Source organism: Nerophis ophidion, linkage group LG02 (genome assembly GCF_033978795.1).
Source record: "Nerophis ophidion isolate RoL-2023_Sa linkage group LG02, RoL_Noph_v1.0, whole genome shotgun sequence".
In the NCBI taxonomy this organism is placed as follows: Eukaryota; Metazoa; Chordata; class Actinopteri; order Syngnathiformes; family Syngnathidae; genus Nerophis; species Nerophis ophidion.
This window is the reverse complement of record NC_084612.1, coordinates 57,740,351-57,764,608: the sequence shown is the minus strand read 5'-3', so window position 1 is coordinate 57,764,608 and position 24,258 is coordinate 57,740,351. Positions and strand designations below refer to the sequence as shown.

General features: G+C 42.0%; 1 protein-coding gene across 4 annotated transcripts in view; it reads left to right on the top strand.

The window, feature by feature from the left end:
• LOC133542939 (receptor-type tyrosine-protein phosphatase gamma-like) overlaps positions 1-24,258 on the top strand; it is a 797,325-nt gene that overhangs the window by 693,666 nt on the left and 79,401 nt on the right. For all 4 annotated transcript variants that reach the window (XM_061887219.1, XM_061887226.1, XM_061887237.1 and 1 more), the window contains one exon: positions 15,258-15,405. In XM_061887219.1, coding sequence (XP_061743203.1) covers positions 15,258-15,405 — 148 coding nt within the window. The remainder of the gene's footprint in view (positions 1-15,257; positions 15,406-24,258) is intronic.

Sequence of the window (24,258 nt, the reverse complement as noted above, 5' to 3'; positions counted from 1 at the left end):
GGAGCCAGATGAGGTGGTTTGGACATCTGGTCAGGATACCACTCGAACGCCTCCCGAGGGAGGTGTTTAGGGCAACATCCAACCGGTAGGAGGCCACGGGGAAGACCCAGGACACGTTGGGAAGACTATGTCCCCCGGCTGGCCTGGGAACGCCTCGGGATCCCCCTGGAAACAGCTAGATGAAGTGGCTGGGGAGAGGGAAGTCTGGGATTCCCTGCTCAGGCTGCTGCCCCCGCCACCCCACCTCGGATAAGCGGCAGAAGATGGATGGATGGATGGATGGATGTTGCACTGGTGAGCCATGGATGAGGAGATGCGGATCCCTTATTGATTGAAGTAAAGTCTGAATGTCATTAAAACAGTTAGCTCCATCTTTTGACACTTCGTCCACTCCCGTCCTTGCACGCTACACCGCTACAACAAAGATGACGGGGAGGAGACGCTGTCGAAGGTGAGCCAAGTAAATAAGCTCACCCACAAAACGGCACACCCGAAAGCGACTTGAAGATGATCTGTAAAACATCGTCTCTGCAACATTTTGACCAAAGAATCACCACTTTATGTTATGTAGACCACAAGGAAGTGTTTTACATTTACAAAAAAATCATACTATGACCCTTTTAATGCACCGTAAAATCCAGTGTGCCTTTTATATGAAAAAACACCTGAATAATCCGGTGCGCCCTATGGTCCGGAAAATACGGTATGTACATTTTTTTTAGCCTTTTTCATTGAAAACACATGCATTATCGGGGATTATGCAATTTATGATAATGTCATATGATCACATCTGTAACCACAACCCCACCACAACAAGTACATTGGCAAGCTGGGATAAACCATGTACATGCCGCATTGTATATACGTCAATCCAGTGTTTTAAAGGCAGCCTAAGGTTGGTCATGGCCAGTTTCGAGGTATTAGTCCATGCTTCTGTTCCTCCACTTCTTGTTTTGAAATACTGACCTCAGCTGGTGTGGTCTTTAGAGCTTCACTCGTATTCGAGAAGCTGCTCATGGAGTTTAAATGTTTCTGGTCAGCATTGTTTGTGGATGAGATTTAATGTCCTGCTTCGTGCACTGACTGTCATAACTGTTCTGCGGATGTCAGGGCGTGCAGGGTTGTCAATTACGTGACAGTACAGGGGTGGCAGTAGGTGCCTGACCTGTCTGATCCTGCATAGATGGTCTAATTAAAGTTTGTTCAAGAGAGAAAAGCGCTTGCTAAGGCTTTTGACTTTGTTGCTCATGAGTACATCCTGGATGTCCTCGGGACGAGAAATGTTGACTGTGGCATCTTAAAACTGATCTCTAAAGTCCAAAAACTGTGTCACCAATGTTGCCAAGGAAAATAGATCAACGGCACCAATTGGCCTAAAACGTGCGGTCAAGCAGAGCTTCCCCAGTGCTTTGACCCGCAGCCTGATAAGCTCCAACATGTTTTCGTGTTGGTGATTGTAGGCTGAACTCCCTGGCCTTTGCAGACAACTTGGTTCTTTCAAGCGATTCCAGGGAAAAAATGTCTAAAATTCTTGCAGTTTTGGAAGCCTTTCTGGAACAGAGGGGCTTTAGAGTTGACGGAGGGAAATTTTGCTGGTTCCTGGCAATGTTCACGCCCGGGCAAAAAGTTGGCTGCAAAATGGACCCATGTAGCATTGGAGGATTCCCCCTCCATATGTTGAAAGACATAAGTCCAATAAAGATATGTCACACGAATATTAAGCCGAACTAGACGGCAAGATGGGGACATTCTTAGGTGCTCAATTAAACAACATAAAGCTCTGTTGTTTAATACGTATGCAGACCTAAGTTTGCTGCGCCAGTCAGTTCATGCCGATGAAAAACAGACTTTGCTTGTTGAATGTGACAAGTACATTCGAAATGAAGTTAACAAGTGGTTACACTTCCTACAAGACACCACTAATGGACCGCTGCATGGTAGGCACAGGGACAATGGACTGGGGATCACCAAGCTCTGTGCACTGGTGCCTATCCTCCAACTTGAAATCATTCACAAACACTTCTCCTGCATTGAACGTTGACCATGTCAATTTCCGATTTGGTAAAAAAGTGGGAAATGACACACCGTTTTTGATAAAACGGGCAAATGACACAGGGTGACTAATAATATCGATGAACTGGATATGTCCAAAATATGAATAAAAAGGTGGAGAAGAACTATGGTTAACAAATGGTGTTGTCTCACTGCAGAAGGGGTCGAACAGAACGTCTTCTTCAATGATGCAATTAGCAACCACTAGATCTGGGGACAGAGCACTCATCTTAAGCAATCAGAAATTCTGATTGCTTTGAAACTCAGGACTAATATGTGGAAACTGAAAACTACAGAGATGAGGGAAAAAAATTGGATAGTTGCAGGCCATGCAATTCAGGGCCCGAGTCTTTATACGTGCTTTATAAGTGCCCAAAACAACAAAAACGACGGATGTACAACCACAATAGAATCTTTGATATTCTGGCCACAGAAGGAACATCATTGGTTGGGTTAGGAGGTAGATACAAAGATACAAAGTAGGCATATGCTGGGTGCCAGATCTCACACTTACCAAAGGTAAGTTGGTACTGATAGATGTGAGATTTGAAGTGAATGTAAACACACTAAGTGCAGCTGGCTCACAAAAGGAGTTTAAACATGGAGGCCTCAAGTCAGTCAGAATGGGGTCCTGGAGAGTATAAGCCTGAACTCAGGGACAAATAAAGTAGGCTAAACTAATTTCCCGTCAAACTCTTCTGCTCGCGGTTGATAGGGTGAAAGTGGCCTGTACACTATTCAGGAACCTCAAAAGTAACAAGACTTAAGAACTGGAAGAGTCATGAGTTGGACAAGGAGGGATTATTGCGGAAAGGTTGGTTTTTGGTGTGTTGCATGCACTGGTGAAAGATGGGTTACCAAATTTGACTGCTACTCCCCTGCCGAAGCTGGAGCCTGCAGATCAGTCTGGGAGTGGAGCTTGCAGAAGCAGACAAGGTGGAAGCGAATTCATTACAATTAGGGGAAGGTGGCCCTCTGGAGAATAGGTATCACGTTTTTGCCATCCGCTTTTCGTGGGGCTTGGAAGGAGTTATTTTACTTCAACTTCAAACATTTTTTGACAAAAAATTCACTCGGAGTTATAGGCGCAGGCCCACCGACTTGTGGCTCTAAACAAGTTATTTGGCTGTGTTAATCTTTGAGTTTAGGGCGACGGAAAGCCCTTTCCTCCCACTGAAAACTATGCGAAGCCTCAGGTTGTCGCATGGCGACAAATAATGTACGAAGTTGAAGTGAAAAAACTCCTTAGAAACTGCACATCCTCTATACGAGGGGAGGTGGCAGACACGAGATACCAGTCTTCACTTCCAGAGAGCCTCCTTCCTTTCCTTTGTATCTCTCCCCTTCCATGTAGTGCATTCTGTGGTTTCCACCTCCTTAATCGTTTGTAATTTAAGACAGGTATATAAAATAATAAAATGTAGCGTGATTTAGAGCAACGATTGTGAAAGATTCCTTCAATGCACAATTACATTTCCGCTATCATTATCAGCCACTATCGTTATCCCTTTGAGGGTTGTGGGGCCGCTAGCGTACACACATGCTGTGTACAAGTCAGCCTCGTAATCAAATCTAAATTTACCGAGTTAAATTGTAGTAGTCAAGGTGTTGGTCACCTTTAGGGGTATGTAAAGTTGGCGGTCCTCTGCGTAACATTGAAAACTAACACCCTATCTGCATAAACTATCGCCTAGCGGCAACATATACGTACTGCTAAGATCAAGGTCAAGAACCGAACCCTGTGGAACCACCACGTTACCTTAACATACTCCAAGGTCATGTTGTTATGGCACATGCACTGCATCTGTCAGGTCGGGGTCGCATGGTTTTGCAAAGGTTGTTTTCCCAAAAGGACATCATAAGGACTTTGCTGGTTTCGCAAAGGTTGGGGGCGGCATGGCGTAGTGGGTAGAGCAGCTGTGTCAGAAACCTGAGGGTTAAAGGTTCGCTTCCCACCTATTGACATCCTAACGCTACCGTTGTGTCTTTGGGCAGGACACTTCACCCTTGCCCCTGGTGCCGCTCACACTGGTGAATGAATGATGTATTAAAATTGGTGGTGGTCGGAGGGGCCGTAGTCGCAAACTGGCAGCCACGCTTCCGTCAGTCTACCCCAGGGCAGCTGTGGCTACTGATGTAGCTTACCACCACCAGGTGTGAATGAATGATGGGTTCCCACTTCACTGTGAGCGCTTTGAGTATCTAACAATAGAAAAGCGCGATATAAATCTAATCCATTATTATTATTATTATTACCATGAATTGATTAACGTGGACCCCGAATTAAACGAGTCGAAAAACGTATTCGTGTGTTACCATTTAGTGGTCAATTGTACGGAATATGTACTGTACTGTGCAATCTACTAATAAAAGTTTCAATCAACCAATCAATCAGTCGCCATGGCTTCAGCTTTGGGAAGCTGCAAAGTCACTCAGGGCCGAGCTTGAGACCTTAACGGCAGAGCTTGAGATTTAGACGGCTGGGACTGACTTGCTGCTGTTAGTCAGCTATAGATAACCAAATGTCTGTAGAGGGAGTCTAACAGAATGACTTTAAAAAAGTGTCCTTATGGGAAAAAAAAAAATCTTTGTGGGGCGTGATGTCATCTGAGCGCTTAGTGACCTGGCTAACAGCCCAAGAGGTGAAATGTTCGCCAAAATGATCAATGGGATTGCCAAACATTGGGGGCAATGTATAAAAAGTTGTTTGCGGCGTGCTTCGAGGAGCTAGAGGGGTCGATGTGTCTTGGTAGCTACTCAAAGCTTTTATGGACGGCTTCCGCCTTCGTCAATGCACTCGGGACGGTGGTTCCACAATGTCTTCAGGCCTAGCTGAGTGGATACCAGTGAACAGTCAGGACCCCACATCAGACACTTTCTCTCCTCGGGAGAAAAGCGGAGGGTTTCCGCCTCCATCGCTCTTATTACCAGCCAGGTCTCCTCGTCCCATAGCTCCATGTCTTCCGGAAAACTGTCGTCCAATGCGGGGAAAATTGATGCTGGCAGTCTTCTGTCCCGTTGGGTTCGCATGGTTTTGCAAAGGTTGTTTCCCCAAGATGCCAAAGGACGTCAGGAAGCAGCGTGCAGGTAAGAATGTGATTTATTCCCATAACAAGGCAAAAACATGCACGAGAAGCTACGGTAAAGCTTAGCAAAACCACTTGCCAACAACGGAGCAAGAAGCTAGTAATTCTAAACTCATTTCCAAATGGACACCAACGTAAATGTTGTGTCTTGTGAACAAGACTGCCTGGCAGAGCATGGCACAAGGCAGGAATAAATAGCTCTCTGATTAGTGGCCAGAAGCAGGTGAGTTTCCGGACCAATAATCAGAGGCAGGTGACAAAAATCAGCACCGAGGCCAACTAAAAACACGAACAAAGGTGCTGAAACAGAATTAACCAACAACTAAGGACATAGCAAACTAAACAAACCATGAGGATTATGACAGCATCCTTTCAGTAAGATCGGAATTATACCGAGAGAAGGCTAAGTCTGACATACCGATATCAATCAATCAATGTTTACTTTTATAGCCCTAAATCACTAGTGTCTCAAAGGGCTGCACAAACCACAACACAAACCACTACAAAATCCTTGGTAGGCCCACATAAGGGCAAGGAAAACTCACACCCAGTGGGACGTCGGTGGCAATGATGACTATGAGAACCTTGGAGAGGACGAAAGCAATGGATGTCGAGCGGGTATAACATAATATTGTGAAAGTTCAATCCATAATGGATCCAACGCAGCCGCGAGAGTCCAGTCCAAAGCGGATCCAACATAGCAGCGAGAGTCCCGTTCACAGCGGAGCCAGCAGGAAACCATCCCAAGCGGAGGCGGATCAGCAGCGCAGGGATGTCCCAAGCCGATACACGGGCAAGCGGTCCATCCTGGGTCCCGACTCTGGACAAGCGGTCCATCCTGGGTCCTGACTCTGGACAGCCAGTACGTCATCCATGGCCATCGGATCGGACCGGACCCCCTCCACAAGGGAGAGTGGGACATAGAAGAAAAAGAAAAGAAACGGCAGATCAACTGGTCTAAAAAGGGAGTCTATTTAAAGGCTAGAGTATACAAATGAGTTTTAAGATGAGACTGAAATGCTTCTACTGAGGTGGCATCTCGAACTGTTACCGGGAGGGCATTCCAGAGTAATGGAGCCCGGAATGAAAACGCTATGTGTTTTGATACGTTTTATCAAAATGTTGTGATGGACGGTATCGAAAACAGCGCTGAGATCAAGTCGCATCAAGACGGATGATGCATCAGTATCCATAGTTAGCAATAGGTCCCTTTTGCGAGGGCTGTCTCAGTAGAGTGATTTGTTCTGAAGCCAGACTAAAAGGGTTCACAGATTGTTCGACATTAAGAGTTAATTTAGCTGCTGCTCAACAATTTCTTTGAGGATTTTAGATATACAAGGGAGTTGCAACACCGGCCGGTAGTTTAGCATGTCAGAATCGAGGTTAGGTCTTTCGAGTAGAGCATGAATAACCGCTGTTTTGAACAGTAACAGGGGAAGTGATACTAATATTTACCACTGATGGTCCTAAAATTACAAACAGCCCCTCGATAGGTTTCCCAGGAAACGGGTCGGGTGTTTTGTTTTGTCCCATTTATGAGTCGCAAGAGTTCCTCTCGTGTTATCACTTCAAAAAGAGGGATTATTTTAGAGAGCATTTGCCGTAGTACGTACATTTGTTGTCTGTGTTTATGGAACCCACTTGTAGCTGGGCCATGTTATCTTTAGTCTCCACTCTAATGAACTCAATTTTCTTAGTAAGGAATTGCATAAAGTCATCAGCCGAGTGGGTGGCGGTACTGGGATATGAAGAGAGGAGCATTTTTGAAAACAGCCACATTCCATGTGTGGATAGCCTCATTTTCACTGGTTTGAATTAAATTGTCAGTCATTCAAACCCACTGCACATGTAAACTCAAGCATTTACACCAATTAGCAATTTAGATTGTCCAGTTAATTGTGTGAATGCTTCAAAGCATTCACACATATGGTTTTCTATACACCAAATTGTATCTATGTATTATTAAACTTCTTCTTCTTCTCCAGAAGGCGCGTTTTACCTTCTACATTTTTCATCCGATTCAAACCATTTCAACATTAAACTGTTCAGCCTATTCGGGAATTGCAGGCTTTCCCTTGATAAATTACAATAATTCCCAGATTTCCCAGAATTCCAGGTTTTTTGGTACATTTTTCCCATTCAAAATGAATTGGCCATTTTTCAAACTTTCACCATTTCTACATTTTTCAACCAATTCAAACCATTCCACATTCAACATGTTTCACCATTCGGGAAATTCCGAAATACTTTTCAAGTACAAAAATATTACAGCATTTTCCAGATTTCCTGGTTTTCCCAAGCCCTATTTCCACCCTTTTTTCAAACGACTACTCCCACATTTTTAAATTTTTTAACATCAAAACGTTCCTCTTAATTAGGACCAAAAGAAAAATAATTGTTTTTTAAAATATAAAAATTCCAGTTTTTCCCAAGATTTCAGGAATTTTTCAATTCAACATATGGTTTTCTACACCAAATTTCATCTATTTATTATTAAACTTCTTCTTCTTCTCCAGAAGGCGCGTTTTACCTTCCACATTTTTCATCCGATTCAAACCATTTCAACATTAAACTGTTCAGCCTATTCGGGAATTGCAGGCTTTCCCTTGATAAATTACAATAATTCCCAGATTTCCCAGAATTCCAGGTTTTTTGGGACATTTTTCCCATTCAAAATGAATTGGCCATTTTTCAAACTTTCACCATTTCTACATTTTTCAACCAATTCAAACCATTCCACCTTCAACATGTTTCACCATTCGGGAAATTCCAAAATACTTTTCAAGTACAAAAATATTACAGCATTTTCCAGATTTCCTGATTTTCCCAAGCCCTATTTCCACCCTTTTTTCAAACGACTACTGCCACATTTTTAAATTTTTTAACGTCAAAACGTTCCTCTTAATTAGGACAACAACAAAAAACAAAGTTGTTTTTTAAAATGGAAAAAATCCTGTTTTTCTCGAAATTCCAGGAATTTCTCAATTCAACATGTTACTACTTCAACATTTCTCGAACGGTTTGAAAAATTCCAACACCGACCATTTCAACTCATCCAATTTAGATTGTCCAGTTAATTGTGTGAATGCTTCAAAACATTCACACAATGGTTTTCTACACCAAATTTTATCTATGTATTATTAAATTTCTTCTTCTTCTCCAGAAGGCGCGTTTTACCTTCTACATTTTTCATCCGATTCAAACCATTTCAACTTTAAACTGTTCAACCTATTCGGGAATTGCAGGCTTTCCCTTGATGAATTACAATAATTCCCAGATTTCCCAGAATTCCAGGTTTTTTGGGACATTGTTCCCATTCAAAATGATTGGCCATTTTCCAAACTTTCACCATTTCCACATTTTTCAACCAATTCAAACCATTTCACCTTCAACATGTTTCACCATTCTGGAAATTCGAACTACTTTTCAAGTACAAAAATATTACAGCATTTTCCAAATTTTCTGGTTTTCCCAAGCCCTATTTCCACCCTTTTTTCAAACGACTACTCCCACATTTTTTAAATTTTTTACGTCAAAACGTTCCTCTTAATTAGGACAAAAAAAAAAGTTGGTTTTTAAAATGGAAAAATTCCCGTTTTTCCCAAAATTCCAGGAATTTCTCAATTCAACATGTTAGTACTTCAACATTTCTCGACCTGTTTGAAAAATTCCAACACCAACCATTTCAACTCATCCAGACCATTCAAGTTTTCTACCATTTTCAAATACATTCCCGTTTTTCCCGAAATTCCAGGAATTTCTCAATTCAACATGTTACTACTTCAACATTTCTCGACCGGTTTGAAAAATTCCAACACCAACCATTTCAACTCATCCAGACCATTCAAGTTTTCTACCATTTTCAAATAAATTCCAGATTTTCCCAAAATGCCCTAATACCTTTTACTACTTTAACATTTTTTGCCTGCTTTAAACGATTCCAACACCAACCAATTCAGCTCATTCAGGACATTCCTGCACCTAATCATTTTTTTTTTAAATCCCACTTTTACCAAAATTCTCAAATTTCCAGAAATTCCCAATGACATTTTTCCAAGTTGCACAATTTTTCAACCAATTGAAACCATTCCAACATTAACACGTTCTACTAATCCTGGACATTCAACCTAACACATTCCCAAAATCCAAACCAAATTCCGGTTTTCCTGGGAATTCAAACTTTTCAACATTCAAACCATTCCAACATTTAAACTATTCTAACATTCATGCTACATTCTGTCAGCATTTCAGTTCAACTTCAGCATTGGAGCATTCACAAGCAGTTCCTTCAGAAATTGCCTCTCCTAGTTAATACTTGGTAGTCAAAGACGCATGATGAGGCAGTCATCACTTTCAACTCAAAACCGGTTTGAGTTGGTCAAAACCAGACTGATGCGTTTTTGATGCCTGACACCTGCGAACCAAAGTACAATATATGAGAAAAACAGAACCACATCAACCAATCAAAGCCTTTCAGGCTATTCTCTTGCTGACAGGGGTAAGGGTAAGTAAACACTGCCACCATGTGGACAACTGATGTGAAGACAAACGTTTTGAAAAACTGGCTGTCTCCAATGAGTTTTATAAAACCTTCTTTGGAGATGAAACGCATTGATTGTGTACATAGGCCTCAGCCAGATTTGAAGGTAAATTATCATTTAAATACTTCTTTGTGTACATAATCTCCTCCGACATTTCCTCTCCTCACTCACACTCTACCCACCGCCTCTACTTCTTTATATTTCCCTCCCGTCTCACTCAAATCATAGTGCTGGCCTACTTTCCTTCATGAGAAGAGCAGAAGGATTCGGAAGGGGGTGGTGGAGGTGCCGCTACATTTATAGTTTCATTTCAGGGCACGGTTTGTGGTGTACAAACCCCGTTTCCATATGAGTCGGGAAATTGTGTTGGATGTAAATATAAACGGAATACAATGATTTGCTCAAAGACAACATATTTGACGTTCAAACTGTTAAACTTTTTTTTTTTTTTTTTTGCAAATAATCATTAACTTTAGAATTTCATGCCAGCAACATGTGACAAAGAAGTTGGGAAAGGTGGCAATAAATACTGATAAAGTTTAGGAATGCTCATCAAACACTTATTTGGAACATCCCACGGGTGCGCAGGCTAATTTGGAACAGGCGGGTGCCATGATTGGGTATAAAAGCAGCTTCCAGGAAATGCTAATTAATTCACAAACAAAGATGGGGCGAGGGTCACCACTTTGTAAGCAAATTGTCGAACAGTTGTAGAACAACATTTCTCAACGAGCTATTGCAAGGAATTTAGGGATTTTACCATCTACGGTCCGTAAAATCATCAAAAGGTTCAGACAATCTGGAGAAATCACTGCACGTAAGCGATGATATTACGGACCTTTTGACCCCTAATGTGGTACTGCATCAAAAACCGACATCAGTGTGTAAAGAATATCACCACATGGGCTCAGGAACAGTTCATAAAACCACTGTCAGTAACTACAGTTGGTCGCTACATCTGTAAGTGCAAGTTAAAACTCTACTATGCAAAGCCAAACCCATTTATCAACAATACCGAGGAACGCCGCCGACGAGTCCACATTTCAAATTTTATTTGGAAACTGTGGACGTGGTGTCCTCTGGAACAAAAAGGAAAATAACCATCAGGATTGTTCTAGGCGCAAAGTTCAAAAGCCAGCATCTGTGATGGTATGGGGTGTATTAGTGCTAAAGGCATTGTTAACTTACACATCTTTGAAGGCACCATTAATGCTGAATAGTCCATACAGGTTTTGGAGCAACATATGTTGTCATTCAAGCAACGTTATCCTGGATGCCCCTGCTTATTTCAGCAAAACAATGCCAACCGACCTGTTACAACAGCGTGGCTTTGTAGTAAAAGAGTGCGGGTACTTTCCTGGCTCGCCTGCAGTCCAGAACCGTGTCCCATGGAAAATGTGTGGCGCATTATGAAGCGTAAAATATGACAGCGGATACCCCAGACTGTTGAACGACTGAAGCTCTACATAAAACAAGAATGGGAAAGAATTCCACTTTCAAAGCTTCAAAAATGTGTCTCCTCAGTTCCCAAACGTTTATTGAGTGTTGTTAAAAGAAAAGGTGATGTAACACAGTGGTGAACATGCCCTTTCCCAACTACTTTGGCACGTGCTGCAGCCATAAAATTCTAAGTTAAATATTATTTGCAAAAAAAAATAAAGTTTATGAATTTGAACATCAAATATCTTATCAATGTAGTACATTCAATTGAATATGGGTTGAAAACAATTTGCAAATCATTGTATCCGGTTTATATTTACATTTAACACAATTTCCCAACTCTTACGGAAACGGGGCTTGTAAATATCAGTGAATATCTTTTGGTTTACATTGAAGGCATTGACTTTTTTTTTATTTCTTGTATTTTTTTTTTTTAGCACTTTGTGTTCCGGTTGGAATAAACAAAATACCAGAAGTAGCCTGCACATTTTCTCTGTGCATGTTGAGATAAAGATGATATGTCAGTCAACTGTATTTTACTGCAACTTGTGCTTTTGCTCCTGGCTTGGCAGTAGATTGAAAGGCATGACAGCTGGCTGTGTTTGTACTTAGTAGGCCAGTGTTTTTCAACCACTGTGCCGCGGCACACTACTGTACCGTGAGATAAGTTTTGGTGTGCCGTGGGAGATTATGTAGTTTCACCTAACTGGGTTTAGAATATTTTTTGCAAACCTTTAATTATAATCCATAAATGTGCCATTGTTGAGTGTCTGTAATGTCTAGAGCTGGGCAGAGTAACCGTGTTATACTCTTCCATATTAGTAGGTGGTAGCAGGTTGCTAATTGCTTTGTAGATGTTGGGAACGACGACGATGGTTTGCAGGTAAAAAGGTATTTAATGCTTAAACCAAATATAAACAAAAGGCAAATGCCGTTAAGAAAAGGCATTGAAGCTCTGGGAAGGCTACGCAAAACTTAGCTAAAACTCAACTGGTTTTAAAGTAAACAAAAACATAATGCTGGACGACAGCAAAAACTTACAGCGTGTAGAGGCAGACGGCGTCCACAAAGTACATTCGTACATGACATGACAATCATCACCAAAATAGGAGCACAATACAAGAACTAAAACACTACAAAAAGGAAAACGTCAAAAACTACAAAATAAGTTACGACGTTATGTGACAGGTGGTGACAGTACACCTACTTTGAGACAAGAGCTATAGTGAAGCATGCTTGGTTATGGTTTGAATGTATATCCAACAATTGGGAGAACAACTTTTTATTGCCAATATCGGCTGCTGACTTAAATTTTTTAATATTTTCTGCTGGTGGTGTGCCTAGGGATTTTTTAAATGAAAAAAAAAGTGCCTTGGCTCAGAAAAGGTTGAAAAACACTGGGGTAGCCAGTGATGGTAAAGCCAGCCAAAACTAAGAGATTTAAAGTCGATCAAACCCTCTGAGTGCTCTCATATTTAGGGATGGGTGTTGTTGACATTTTGACTGATAGTGAATGAACTCAACTCTCAAATGTTACAAAGCACTGCATTATATTTTTAAGGAATTCTGTGACATTTAGGTTGAACAAACCAAACCTTGAAACACTTCAACATAAAATGATAACTTAGTAATACATTTACAAGAAGAAAATGTACAGCAAATTGTCATAGTTATCACAGTAATTAAAAGGGACACAGAAAGTGCAAAAAAACAACAACCCTGTTTCGCTTTCTTTCTGTTGATGCTGACAAGTCCAGGGTTCGTGAAGGTACCTCGTTAGCTGTGACTGTGATGAGGAATTTCTATGTGGTTGTTTTTGAGCAGATCTGGGCAAATTAAGGCCAGTCAAGCTTTTCAATCTGGCCCGCCGGACATTCCCAAATATATTTTTTACACCTTTAAAGGCCTACTGAAACCCACTACTACCGACCATGCAGTCTGATAGTTTATATATCAATGATGAAATATTAACATTGCAATACATGCCAATACGGCCGGTTTAGTTTACTAAATTGCAATTTTAAATTTTGCGCGGAAGTATCATGCTAAAACGTCCCGGTATGATGACGCGTGCGCGTGACGTCACGCATTGTAGAGGACATTTTGTTCCAGCACCGTTCACAGCTATAAGTCGCTTCTTTTCATTGCATAATTCCACAGTATTCTGGACATCTGTGTTGCTGAATCTTTTGCAATTTGTTCAATGAATGATGGAGACGTCAAAGAAGAAAGCTGTAGGTAGTAAGCGGTGTATTGCGGCTGCATTTAGCAACACAAACACAGCCGGTGTTTCATTGTTTACATTTCCGAAGGATGACGGTGAAGCTTTACTATGGAACAGAGCGGTCAAGCGAACACGGTTGGATTGGACCACACACACAAAATACAGTATATTATGCAGCGATCATTTCGAAAGATCACGTTTCGAAGATGGTCCCTTGCGAAGGGCAGAGAGGGGCATCGCCACCACCCGTCGACTGGTGCTGAAGAAAGGTGCGGGGCTGACCTTCAGGTTGTACAGGTACGACCATACAATCTCACTAAAACACTAGTAACACAATAAGCAGATAAGGGATTTTCCAGAATTATTCTTTGTCTAATAACTTCTGAAACACTCCCACTATATAGTCTTTTTTTTCTAGTCCTTCACTCTCACTTTCCTCATCCACGAATATTTCATCCTCGCTCAAATTAATGGGGAAATTGTCGCTTTCTCGGTCCGAATCGCTCTCGCTGCTGGTGGCCATGATTGTAAACAATGTTCAGAAGTGAGGAGCTCCACAACCCGTCACCCAAAAGCTACTTCTTTTTTCAGTCAGATTTCTACTGTTAATGTCACAATGACGGAACGGATCACATTTTGGTAAATTTAATATTGCATGATTATGTTTTGCAGACCTCCAGATCTTCAAGCTGCTTTCTGGCCGTCAAAACAGGATGTGTCAATTGCTCTGCTGTTTTATTTATGTGCCTCCACTTTGACTGCTTTGCCTCCCCTTCGGCCATTTTGTAGTTTTAAGTGCTTCCATAGCGAGTCTACTGACAAATTAAGTCACAATTTTGCACTACTTTGTATTAGAAATGGCAACAGTGGAAGATGCATGTGCATGTACGAGCCAGTCCGCCCCACAACAAAAAAGGATCTTGACTACGTCGGACTATGATGACAGACTTCTGCTAAGCTCTTTGGGTAAAACTTTGCCGTGTGTGGAGATATCAACTGAAATCACTAATTGGAAGAACGTCATAAATTGGGCAAACTCCAAATGGCTCGTTTTAAAGAAGTGTAAAGGAAGACAAGCTTGTTTTATAAAGAACTCTGCCATTCCACCATGGTTTGATTTAAAATGTTCCAGAATTATGCAGATCAGGAAAAGTTAGTTTTGCAAAATAGGTCCCCTTTAAAATATTGATAAAATGTCAAATGATGTATCACACCAATAAATGTACAGATTGTTGCATTTAAATAATGGACATTTTATTGCATTTTACAAAACCCAAAACCAGAGAAGTTGGCACGTTGTGTAAATGGTAAATAAAAACAGAATAACATTTATATTCAATTGAATCAGACTGCAAAGACAAGATATTTAATGTTCGAACTGGACATTTTTTTTGTTTTTTTGCAAATATTAGGTCATTTGGAATTTAAAGCCTGCAACATATTTCACAAAAGCTGACACAGGTGGCAAAAAAGAATGAGAAAATTGAGGAATGCTCTTCAAACACTTATTTGGAACATCCCACAGGTGAACAGGCTAATTGGGAACAGGATTGGGTTTAAAAGCAGCTTCCGTGAAATGCTCAATAATTCACAAACCAGGATGGGGCGAGGGTCACCGCTTTGTGAACAAATGCGTGAGCAAATCGTCCAACAGTTTAAGAACAACATTTCTCAACGAGCTATACCAAAGAATTTAGGGATTTCACCATCTATGGTCCCTCAAAAGGTTCAGAAAATCTATAGTGAGCTCGGACAATCAGTTCAATGACTGGTTGACTGGTTATGTGTGCACAGGTAGTCACACACCTGTTGGAGAAGTCAAAGCATTGAGAAGCTGTGTCAATGTATTGATTGATAGTACTAATACAAAACTCTGGGTTTAATTGTGCGCTTTATTTTGTTTTAATTCCACAGACAATTCTACCACCATGATCAAACGGCGTCACCAGGTGAGAGCTGGGTCCCGACCGAACCGCGAGGACTGGATGGTAGCGTTTATGGTGGTCTCGGCTCTATCCTTCCTCTCTCTTGCTGTGCTGCTGGCTCTACTTACCTACTGGAAGTAAGTGGCGATGACATTTATAAGGCGAACTGCAATTTTTGGGGTGGAATTTGGCTTATCAAGCCCACAGATGTTTGTCTTTTTTTAATGAGATTTTAACTGGTAAACACACACCAGCAAAAGTCAGCTTATAATGGAGGTATTGTGTCTGTTTTCCCTTTTCTGTCAATACACTGTGTCTGCTTCTAAGTACTCAGTGATTGTGCGCTGCCGAACATGCTCCTCTGCTCTTAAAACCAGCAATCACAGAGTACTTGCAAGCAGACACAGTGTGTAGACAGAAAAGGGAGAATGGACTGCAGTGTTTTAGCGACTTCTAAATCACTACTCCTCGCCTCCATGGTGACAAACAAAGTACATTTCTTACATTTACTATTTTCACTGCAGGACAAAGAATAGCTAAACATGCTTCACCACACACCAAAGGAGGATACAATAGCTCACCGGATGGTGGATCGACACTTAACATCCACTGTAGTGAAATGAAGTGAATTATATTTATATAGCGCTTTTCTCTACTGACTCAAAGCGCTTTACAAAGTGAAACCCAATATCTAAGTTACATTTAAACCAGTGTGGGTGGCACTGGGAGCAGGTGGGTAAAGTGTCTTGCCCAAGGACACAACGGCAGTGACTAGGATGGCGGAAGCGGGAATCGAACCTGGAACCCTCAAGTTGCTGGCACGGCCACTCTACCAACTGAGCTATACCGCCCCCTAATGTCTTAGCATCGCCGGTCAAATGTGAAGACACTCTGGTACATTCAATGGGGGTCTGGCGGCAGATTTCTTGCCAGTGGTGCAACTTGAATCTCTCCCTGTTAGTGTTGTTACACCCTCCGACAACACACCGACGAGGCATGATGTCTCCAAGGTTCCAAAAAATAGTCGAAAAAACAGAAAATAACAGAGCTGAGACCCGGTGTTTGTAATGTGAAAATGAATATGGCAAGGGTGTGTTACCTCGGTGACTTCACGTTCTGACATCATCGCTAAAAGACCGATAAACAGAAAGGCGTTTAATTTGCCAAAATTCACCTATTTAGAGTTCGGAAATCGGTTGAAAAAATAAATGGTCTTTTTTCTCCAACATCAAGGTATATATTGACGCTTGCATAGGTTTGGTGATAATGTTCCCCTTTAAAGGCACTGCCTTTGGCGTTCTCTACAACCTGTCGGCACGTACGCTTTTCTTCCATACAAACAGCGTGCCGGCCTAATCACATAAAATACGCGGCTTATACACACACACAAGTGAATGCAATGCATACTTGGTCAACAGCCATACAGGTCACACTGAGGGTGGCCGTATAAACAACTTTAACACTGTTACAAATATGCGCCACACTGTGAACCCACACCAAACAAGAATGACACATTTTGGGAGAACACCCGCACCGTAACACAACATAAACACAACCGAACAAATACCCACAACCCCTTGCAGCACTAACTCTTCCGGGACGCTACAATATACACCCCCCCCCCGCTATCACCAAACCTCATCCACCTCAACCCCGCCGCCGAAAAGAGGCATTCTATTTTGATTTAAATTTTGTTTGACATGGCATTGATATTTTTAAATTATTATTATTATTTGAAACTCGATTTTGCATGTCACTATAAATGTATATACTGTAAGCTTTGCTTGTTCAAGATTCAATGCAAAATTTGTTTGGGTCCCTATTAAAAGGTTAATTTGTTTAAATTCGGCTCGCTGCTTTGTTCGGTTTAAAATTTTGGCCCACTCTGTATTTGAGTTCGACACCCCTGGTTTAGTTGATACTACTATGATTACACCGATGTATTTTAGCATCACAAAATATTCTCTCATTTTTTTAAATGTATGTTATGTTTATAAACTCAGGGTTGCTGGACACTAATATAAACTAATGTAAAGTATCAAACAAGAGAACAATATGTGATTATCACATTTTGATTGATTGATTGATTGATACTTTTATTAGTAGATTGCACAGTTCAGTACATATTCCGTACAATTGACCACTAAATGGTAACACCCGAATAAGTTGTTCAACTTGTTTAAGTCGGGGTCCACGTTAATCAATTCATGGTTTAACTTAAGGCACCTCTTACTGAAGGCGTTTCTGTTAGAATAATCGTATCTAAGTTATCACAAAAGTTTGTGTTTCAATGAGTTTGCAGCAGGCTTCACAGTGGCAGAGGGGGTCAGTGCGTCTGCCTCACAATACAAAGTTCCTGCAGTCCTGGGTTCAAATCCAGGCTCGGGATCTTTCTGTGTGGAGTTTGCATGTTCTCCCTGTGAATGCGTGGGTTTCCCTCCGGGTACTCCGGCTTCCTCCCACTTCCAAAAACATGCACCTGGGGATAGGTTGATTGGCAACACTAAATTGGCCCTAGTGTGTGAATGTGAGTGTGAATGTTGTCTATCTGTGTTGGCCCTGCGATGAGGTGGCGACTTGTCCAGGGTGTACCCCGCCTTCCGCCCAATTGTAGCTGAGATAGGCGCCAGCGCCCCCCGCAACCCCAAAAGGGAATACGCGGTAGAAAATGGATGGATGGATGGAGTTTGCAGCAAGAAGCAAAAACGTGTCTTTGAACCTACCAAGAAGAAGATTTGTAAAAACTCCACTGGGTTGGATGGAAAGCAACATGAAGATGTTCTGAATCTTTCATGGATTGTATCAACAGAAATATATTGTCGTGAATCAAGAACTACAAAGTGGAGAGGAAGCAGGGCCTGATTCCGCTCCAGGCACTGCTTTTTTGAACTCTTTTACAACCTCTTTTTGGAACCGATCTTTTCTTTTTAACTGTTTTGTAATCAAAGGCGATGCTTATTTGTGACCCCGTACCTTTGGAAGCAGCTATTGCCATGTGGTCAGGGAAGTTCCGAATAAAAGAAGGAGGCGTTCAATCTTTGAGCAGACCATGATGACACTGCTACGAGGCGGTGGCGACTTGTCCAGGGTGTACGCCGCCTTCCGCCCGGTTGTAGCTGAGATAGGCACCAGCGCCCCCCGCGACCCCAAAGGGAATAAGCGGTAGAAAATGGATGGATGATGACACTGTACAAGGGTACAGATGTACACGTTTCTCCTCACTGAGCTGAATTGAATTCAATCAATCAATCAATCAATGTTTATTTATATAGCCTTAAATCACAAATGTCTCAAAGGGCTGTACAAACCACTACGACTACGACATCCTCGGAAGAACCCAGATAAGGGCAAGGAGAACTCACACCCAATGGGACGCCAGTGACAATGATGACTATGAGAACTTTGGAGAGGACCTCATATGTGGGTAACCCCCCCCTCCTCTAGGGGACAGAAAGCAATGGATGTCGAGCGGGTCCAACATGATACTGTGAAAGTTCAATCCATAGTGGCTCCAACACAGCCGCGAGAGTTCAGTTCAAAGCGGATCCAAGACAGCAGCGAGAGTCCCGTCCACAGGAAACCGTCCCAAGCGGAGTCGGATCAGCATCGTAGAGATGTCCCCAACCGATACACAAGCGAGCGGTCCATCCTGGGTCCCGACTCTGGACAGCCAGTACTTCATCCATGGTCATCGGACCGGACCCCCTCCACAAGGGAAAGGGGGACAGAGGAGAAAAAGAAAACAATTCTGTCTCTGTCTTGTCCTGGTTAATAGATGTCATCAGTGTTTGAACCTGACAGTTGCAGTGTTATGACTTCACCTTTTTCGGTAGTTTTCTAAGCCAAAATGCATCAGTTCTCCGTTTTCTGTCTCCACACTGTGTCTGCTTGTGAGTACTCTGTGCGTGTGCGCTGCCGAACATGCTCCTCAGCTCGTAAAACCAGCAATGTCTTGATGTGACGACGCGGCGTTATGCCTGTAAAAAAAATAATGGTATGGTGAACCAGTACTTTTCAGAGTATAGTACCGCTTTTGACTCATTAGTACCGCCATACTATACTAGTACCGGTATTCCGTACAACCCTAAGTTCCAGACAGACTCTGACCAAGTTTTGATTTTATACAAATGATATATAAATAACATTTTGATACCGGAATACTGCGCTATTTATAAATCCAATACACACCTTATAAAAAATCTTATATAAGGATTGTGAACAACGGGCACAATTCCAGCCCATTCCATGCAGTTTCCCTTTAACGACTACATTCATATTAGCGACATTCAAACCGGAGATGAAGGGAGTCAGTCATTTGCATTTAATCAGAGCCGACGCGTTTGAATCCATTGCTGCAAAACGTCCCACGCATTGTGACGGATCAGAGAGCGAGCTGCACTTGCCAAGTGCTAATAAAAAGATTGATGCTAAAATTGTTGGTCAAAATGGCATCAGGCTTGGAATGCTACTATGCCAGCAGTATTTGAGTAAGGCTTGCCGGAGGAGGACATACCCTTCTATTCTAATCAATCCAGCTGTCGACGCTGGTCATGTATCAGCTTGTGTTACACTCACTCTTAATCTGTCACGCCAGTCTTTTTTTAGGCTTCAAGTCGAGTTTCCTTTATTTTAACGTGACGAAGGATTTGGTTCCGAACAACTGTCTTAACTACCGCATGTTCCCAATACTCAATCTACTAACTCAGAGACAACAGAACATCTAAATGATCAAGTTTTGTTTTATTTAGAAACAGTATTTACATGTGATAGAAATTCGGAAAATGCAAGATTACCTAAAACTGTACACAAAAACTGATTAAAAGTTTTAAAAAACGTGTAAAAACCTTAGAAGGTACTGTGGCTGTACGGTTTACCGGAATTAGTATAGTACCGCGATACTAATGAATCATATTCGGTACTATACCACCTCTAGAACGTACTTGGTTTACAAGCAGAGGAGCATGTTCGGCAGCGCACACACACAGAGTACTTACAAGCAGACACAGTGTAGTTTTTAAGACAAAATGCGTCCGTTCTCCCTTTTCTGTCTGCACACTGTGTCTGCTTGTAAGTACTCTGTGTGTGTGCGCTGCCGGACATGCTCCACTGCTTGTAAACCAAGTACTTTTTAGTGGTGGTATAGTACCGAATATGATTCATTAGTATCGCGGTACCATACTAATTCCGGGAAACCGTACAGCCATAGTATCTTCTAAGGTTTTTACACGTTTTTTAAAACTTTTAATCAGTTTTTGTGTACAGTTTCAGGTAATCTTGCATTTCCCGGATTTCTATCCCATGTAAATACTTTTTCTAAGTAAAACAAAACTTGATCATTTAGATGTTCTGTTGTCTTCGAGTTGGTAGATTCAGTATTGGGAACATGCGGTAGTAAAGACAGCTGTTCGGAACTAAATCCTTTGTGACGTTAAAATAAAGGAAACTCGACTTGAAGCCTAAAAAAAGACTGGCGTGACAGATTAAGAGTGACTGTCTTAAAAACTAAAAATAAATGTGTAGTTATAACACTGAAACGCTCTCAGGAAGAGGTGCTTTAAGACATAGCTAGTCGGCAGTGTTTTAGCTACTTCTAAATCACTAATCCTTGTCTCCATGGCGACAAATAAAGTGAGTTTCTTACAAGTAAACTTATCACTGGAGGACGAGGAAGAGCTAAACATGCTTTACTACACACCGTAGAAGGATAGCGTCTGTTTACATCACAATGTAAACAGACGATATGGATGGATCCACACCTAACATCCACTGTAGTGATACCAAGTACAGGAGCGTAGCGAGTCGATACTACTATGATTACAATATTTTTTAGCATCACAAAATTTTCTTTCATTTAAAAATAATATATAGATTGGCAACACTAAATTGGCCCTAGTGTGTGAATGTGAGTGTGAATGTTGTCTGTCTATCCGTGTTGGCCCTCCGAAGAGGTAGCGACTTGTCCAGGGTGTACCCAGCCTTCCAGTGCGCCGGCACCCCCCGCGACCCCAAAAGGGAATAAGCGGTAGATAATGGATGGATGGATGGATGTTTATAAACTCAGGAAATACACGAGGATTTTGATTATGACCAATGTATGATCCTGTAACTACTTGGTATCAGCTTGATACCCAAATTTGTGGTATCATTCAGAACTAATGTAAAGTATCAAACAAGTGAAGAATAAGTGATTATTACATTTTAACAGAAGTGTAAAAGGAACATGTTAAAAGAGAAAGTAAGCAGATATTAACAGTAAATGTACACGTAGATCAATAATTCATTTTCTACCGCTTGTCCTTAATAATGTTGACAAAATAATAGCTAGATAAATGACACAATATGTTACTGCATATGTCAGCAGACTAATTAGGAGCCTGCGTTTGTTTACTTACTACTAAAAGACAAGTTGTCTAGTATGTCCACTATTTTATTTAAGGACTAAATTGCAATACTAAATAAATATATGTTTAATGTACCCTAAGATTTTTTTGTTAAAATAAAGCCAATAATGCCATTTTTTGTGGTCCCCATTATTTAAAAAAGTACCGAAAAGTATCAAAATACATTTTGATACCGGTACCGAAATATTGGTATCGGGACAACATTAGTACATCAACCCTTTCCCGGTATTTTTTTTTTTGAGTCACATAAATTCAATATAAAGTGGCCGGATAATGATTCCAGATAAATAATTATAACCTAAGCACACCTACATTTCAGCCACACCTGGTTATTTATTTATTTATTTTTGCACAGTTTATTTTGTACATGGCTTCACGGTGGAAGAGGGGTTAGTGCGTCTGCCTCACAATACGAAGGTCCTGCAGTCCTGGGTTCAAATCCAGGCTCGGGATCTTTCTGTGTGGAGTTTGCATGTTCTCCCCGTGAATGCGTGGGTTCCCTCCGGGTACTCCGGCTTCCTCCCACTTCCAAAGACATGCACCTGGGGATAGGTTGATTGGCAACACTAAATTGGCCCTAGTGTGTGAATGTTGTCTGTCTATCTGTGTTGGCCCTGCGATGAGGTGGCGACTTGTCTAGGGTGTACCCTGCCTTCCGCCCGATTGTAGCTGAGATAGGCGCCAGCGCCCCCCGCGACCCCGAAAGGGAATAAGCGGTAGAAAATGGATGGATGGATGGATATTTTGTACATATAGGCTGAACACACCTATGGTAAGTTGGTATTCACTTGAAAAGTGAAAAATGTACTCAGGCGCTTGTGTTTATTCCTACATTTAACAAGGCAGTGCCTACCCGAAAACTATTGAACGCTATCTTCATCCTCCTCCTGCCCACTGAAAGCCCTGAAGTGGTTTTCTTCTTCGGTATTGAAGTTGAATAGACTCAGAATTTCTTTGTCCGACATATTCTCAGTCTTGTTTTTCACTTTCACTTGTCATCTATTCATTCATCTGGAAGTTCCACACAGCAGCTATAATTCCTTTACTTAAGCCAAGTCTATCGACTTCAACTTGAAAGTGGCATCATTTCAGCATGTCTTCACTGTGAGGTCCACAATGCGCTAAATGGCCGGCTGAAAAATTGCAAGAGTGCGTTTCATTTAATGTGAACGATTCAATTGGTCACCAATCAATCAATCAATCAATCAATAAATCCATCAATATTTATTTATATAGCCCGAAATCACAAGTGTCTCAAAGGGCTGCAAAAGCCACAACGACATCCTCTGTTCAGATCCCACATAAGGGTAAGGAAAAACTCATTACCCAGTGGGATGTCAATGTGAATGACTATGAGAAACCTTGGAGAGGACCGCAGATGTGGGTGACCACCCCCCTCACCCCCTGTAGGGGAGACCGGAAGCAATGGACGTTGAGTGAGTCTAACATAATATTTTGAAAGTCCAGTCCATAGTGGATCTAACATAATAGTGAGAGTCCAGTCCATAGTGGCTCTAACATAATATTGTGAGAGTCCAGTCCATAGTGGATCTAACATAATAGTGAGAGTCCTGTTCATAGTGGATCCAACTAAATATTGTGAGAGTCCAGTCCATAGTGAATCTAACTAAGTATTGTGAGAGTCCAGTCCATAGTGGATCTAACATAATAGTGAGAGTCCTGCTCATAGTGGATCTAACTAAATATTGTGAGAGTCCAGTCCATAGTGGATCCAACATAATAGTAAGAGTCCAGTCCATAGCGGTACCAGAAGGAGACCATCCCGAGCGGAGACGGGTCAGAAGCGCAGAGATGTCCCCAACCGTTGCACAGGCGAGGGGTCCACCCCGGGTCCAGACTCTGGACAGCCAGCACTTCACCATGACCCGTTCGGCAATTTCATTGGTCTGATGTGACGAGGGAAAACATTTTTAACACGGAAACAATCTCAGATTATAGCCACGTGGTTCAAAGCGTTGGAAAACAGTTGCAGCAAATAGTCAAGGATCATCAGTATGTCAAGTTACCCCTTAATACAGTAGAAATTATCATGGAAACATTGGACTACCACCTGTAACAATATGGCTGTGCTTCCATTCTTTGCGTTATTTTAGCCAGCTGTTGTTTTCGTATGATACACACTAAATTTGTGTTTTGTAAATCCATCCATCCATCCATCTTCTTCCGCTTATCCGAGGTCGGGTCGCGGGGGCAGCAGCCTAAGCAGGGAAGCCCAGACTTCCCTCTCCCCAGCCACTTTGTTTAGCTCCTCCCGGGGGATCCCGAGGCGTTCCCAGGCCAGCCGGGAGACATAGTCTTCTCAACGTGTCCTGGGTCTTCCCCGTGGCCTCCTGCCGGTTGGACGTTCTCTAAACACCTCCTTCGGGAGGCGTTCGGGTTTGCATCCTGAGCAGATGCCCGAACCACCTCATCTGGCTCCTCTCGATGAGGAGGAGCAGCAGCTTTACTCTAAGCTCCTCCCGGATGGCAGAGCTTCTCAGCCTATCTCTAAGGGAGAGCCCCGCCACCCGGCGGAGGAAACTAATTTCGGCCGCTTGTACCCGTGATCTTATCCTTTCGGTCATGACA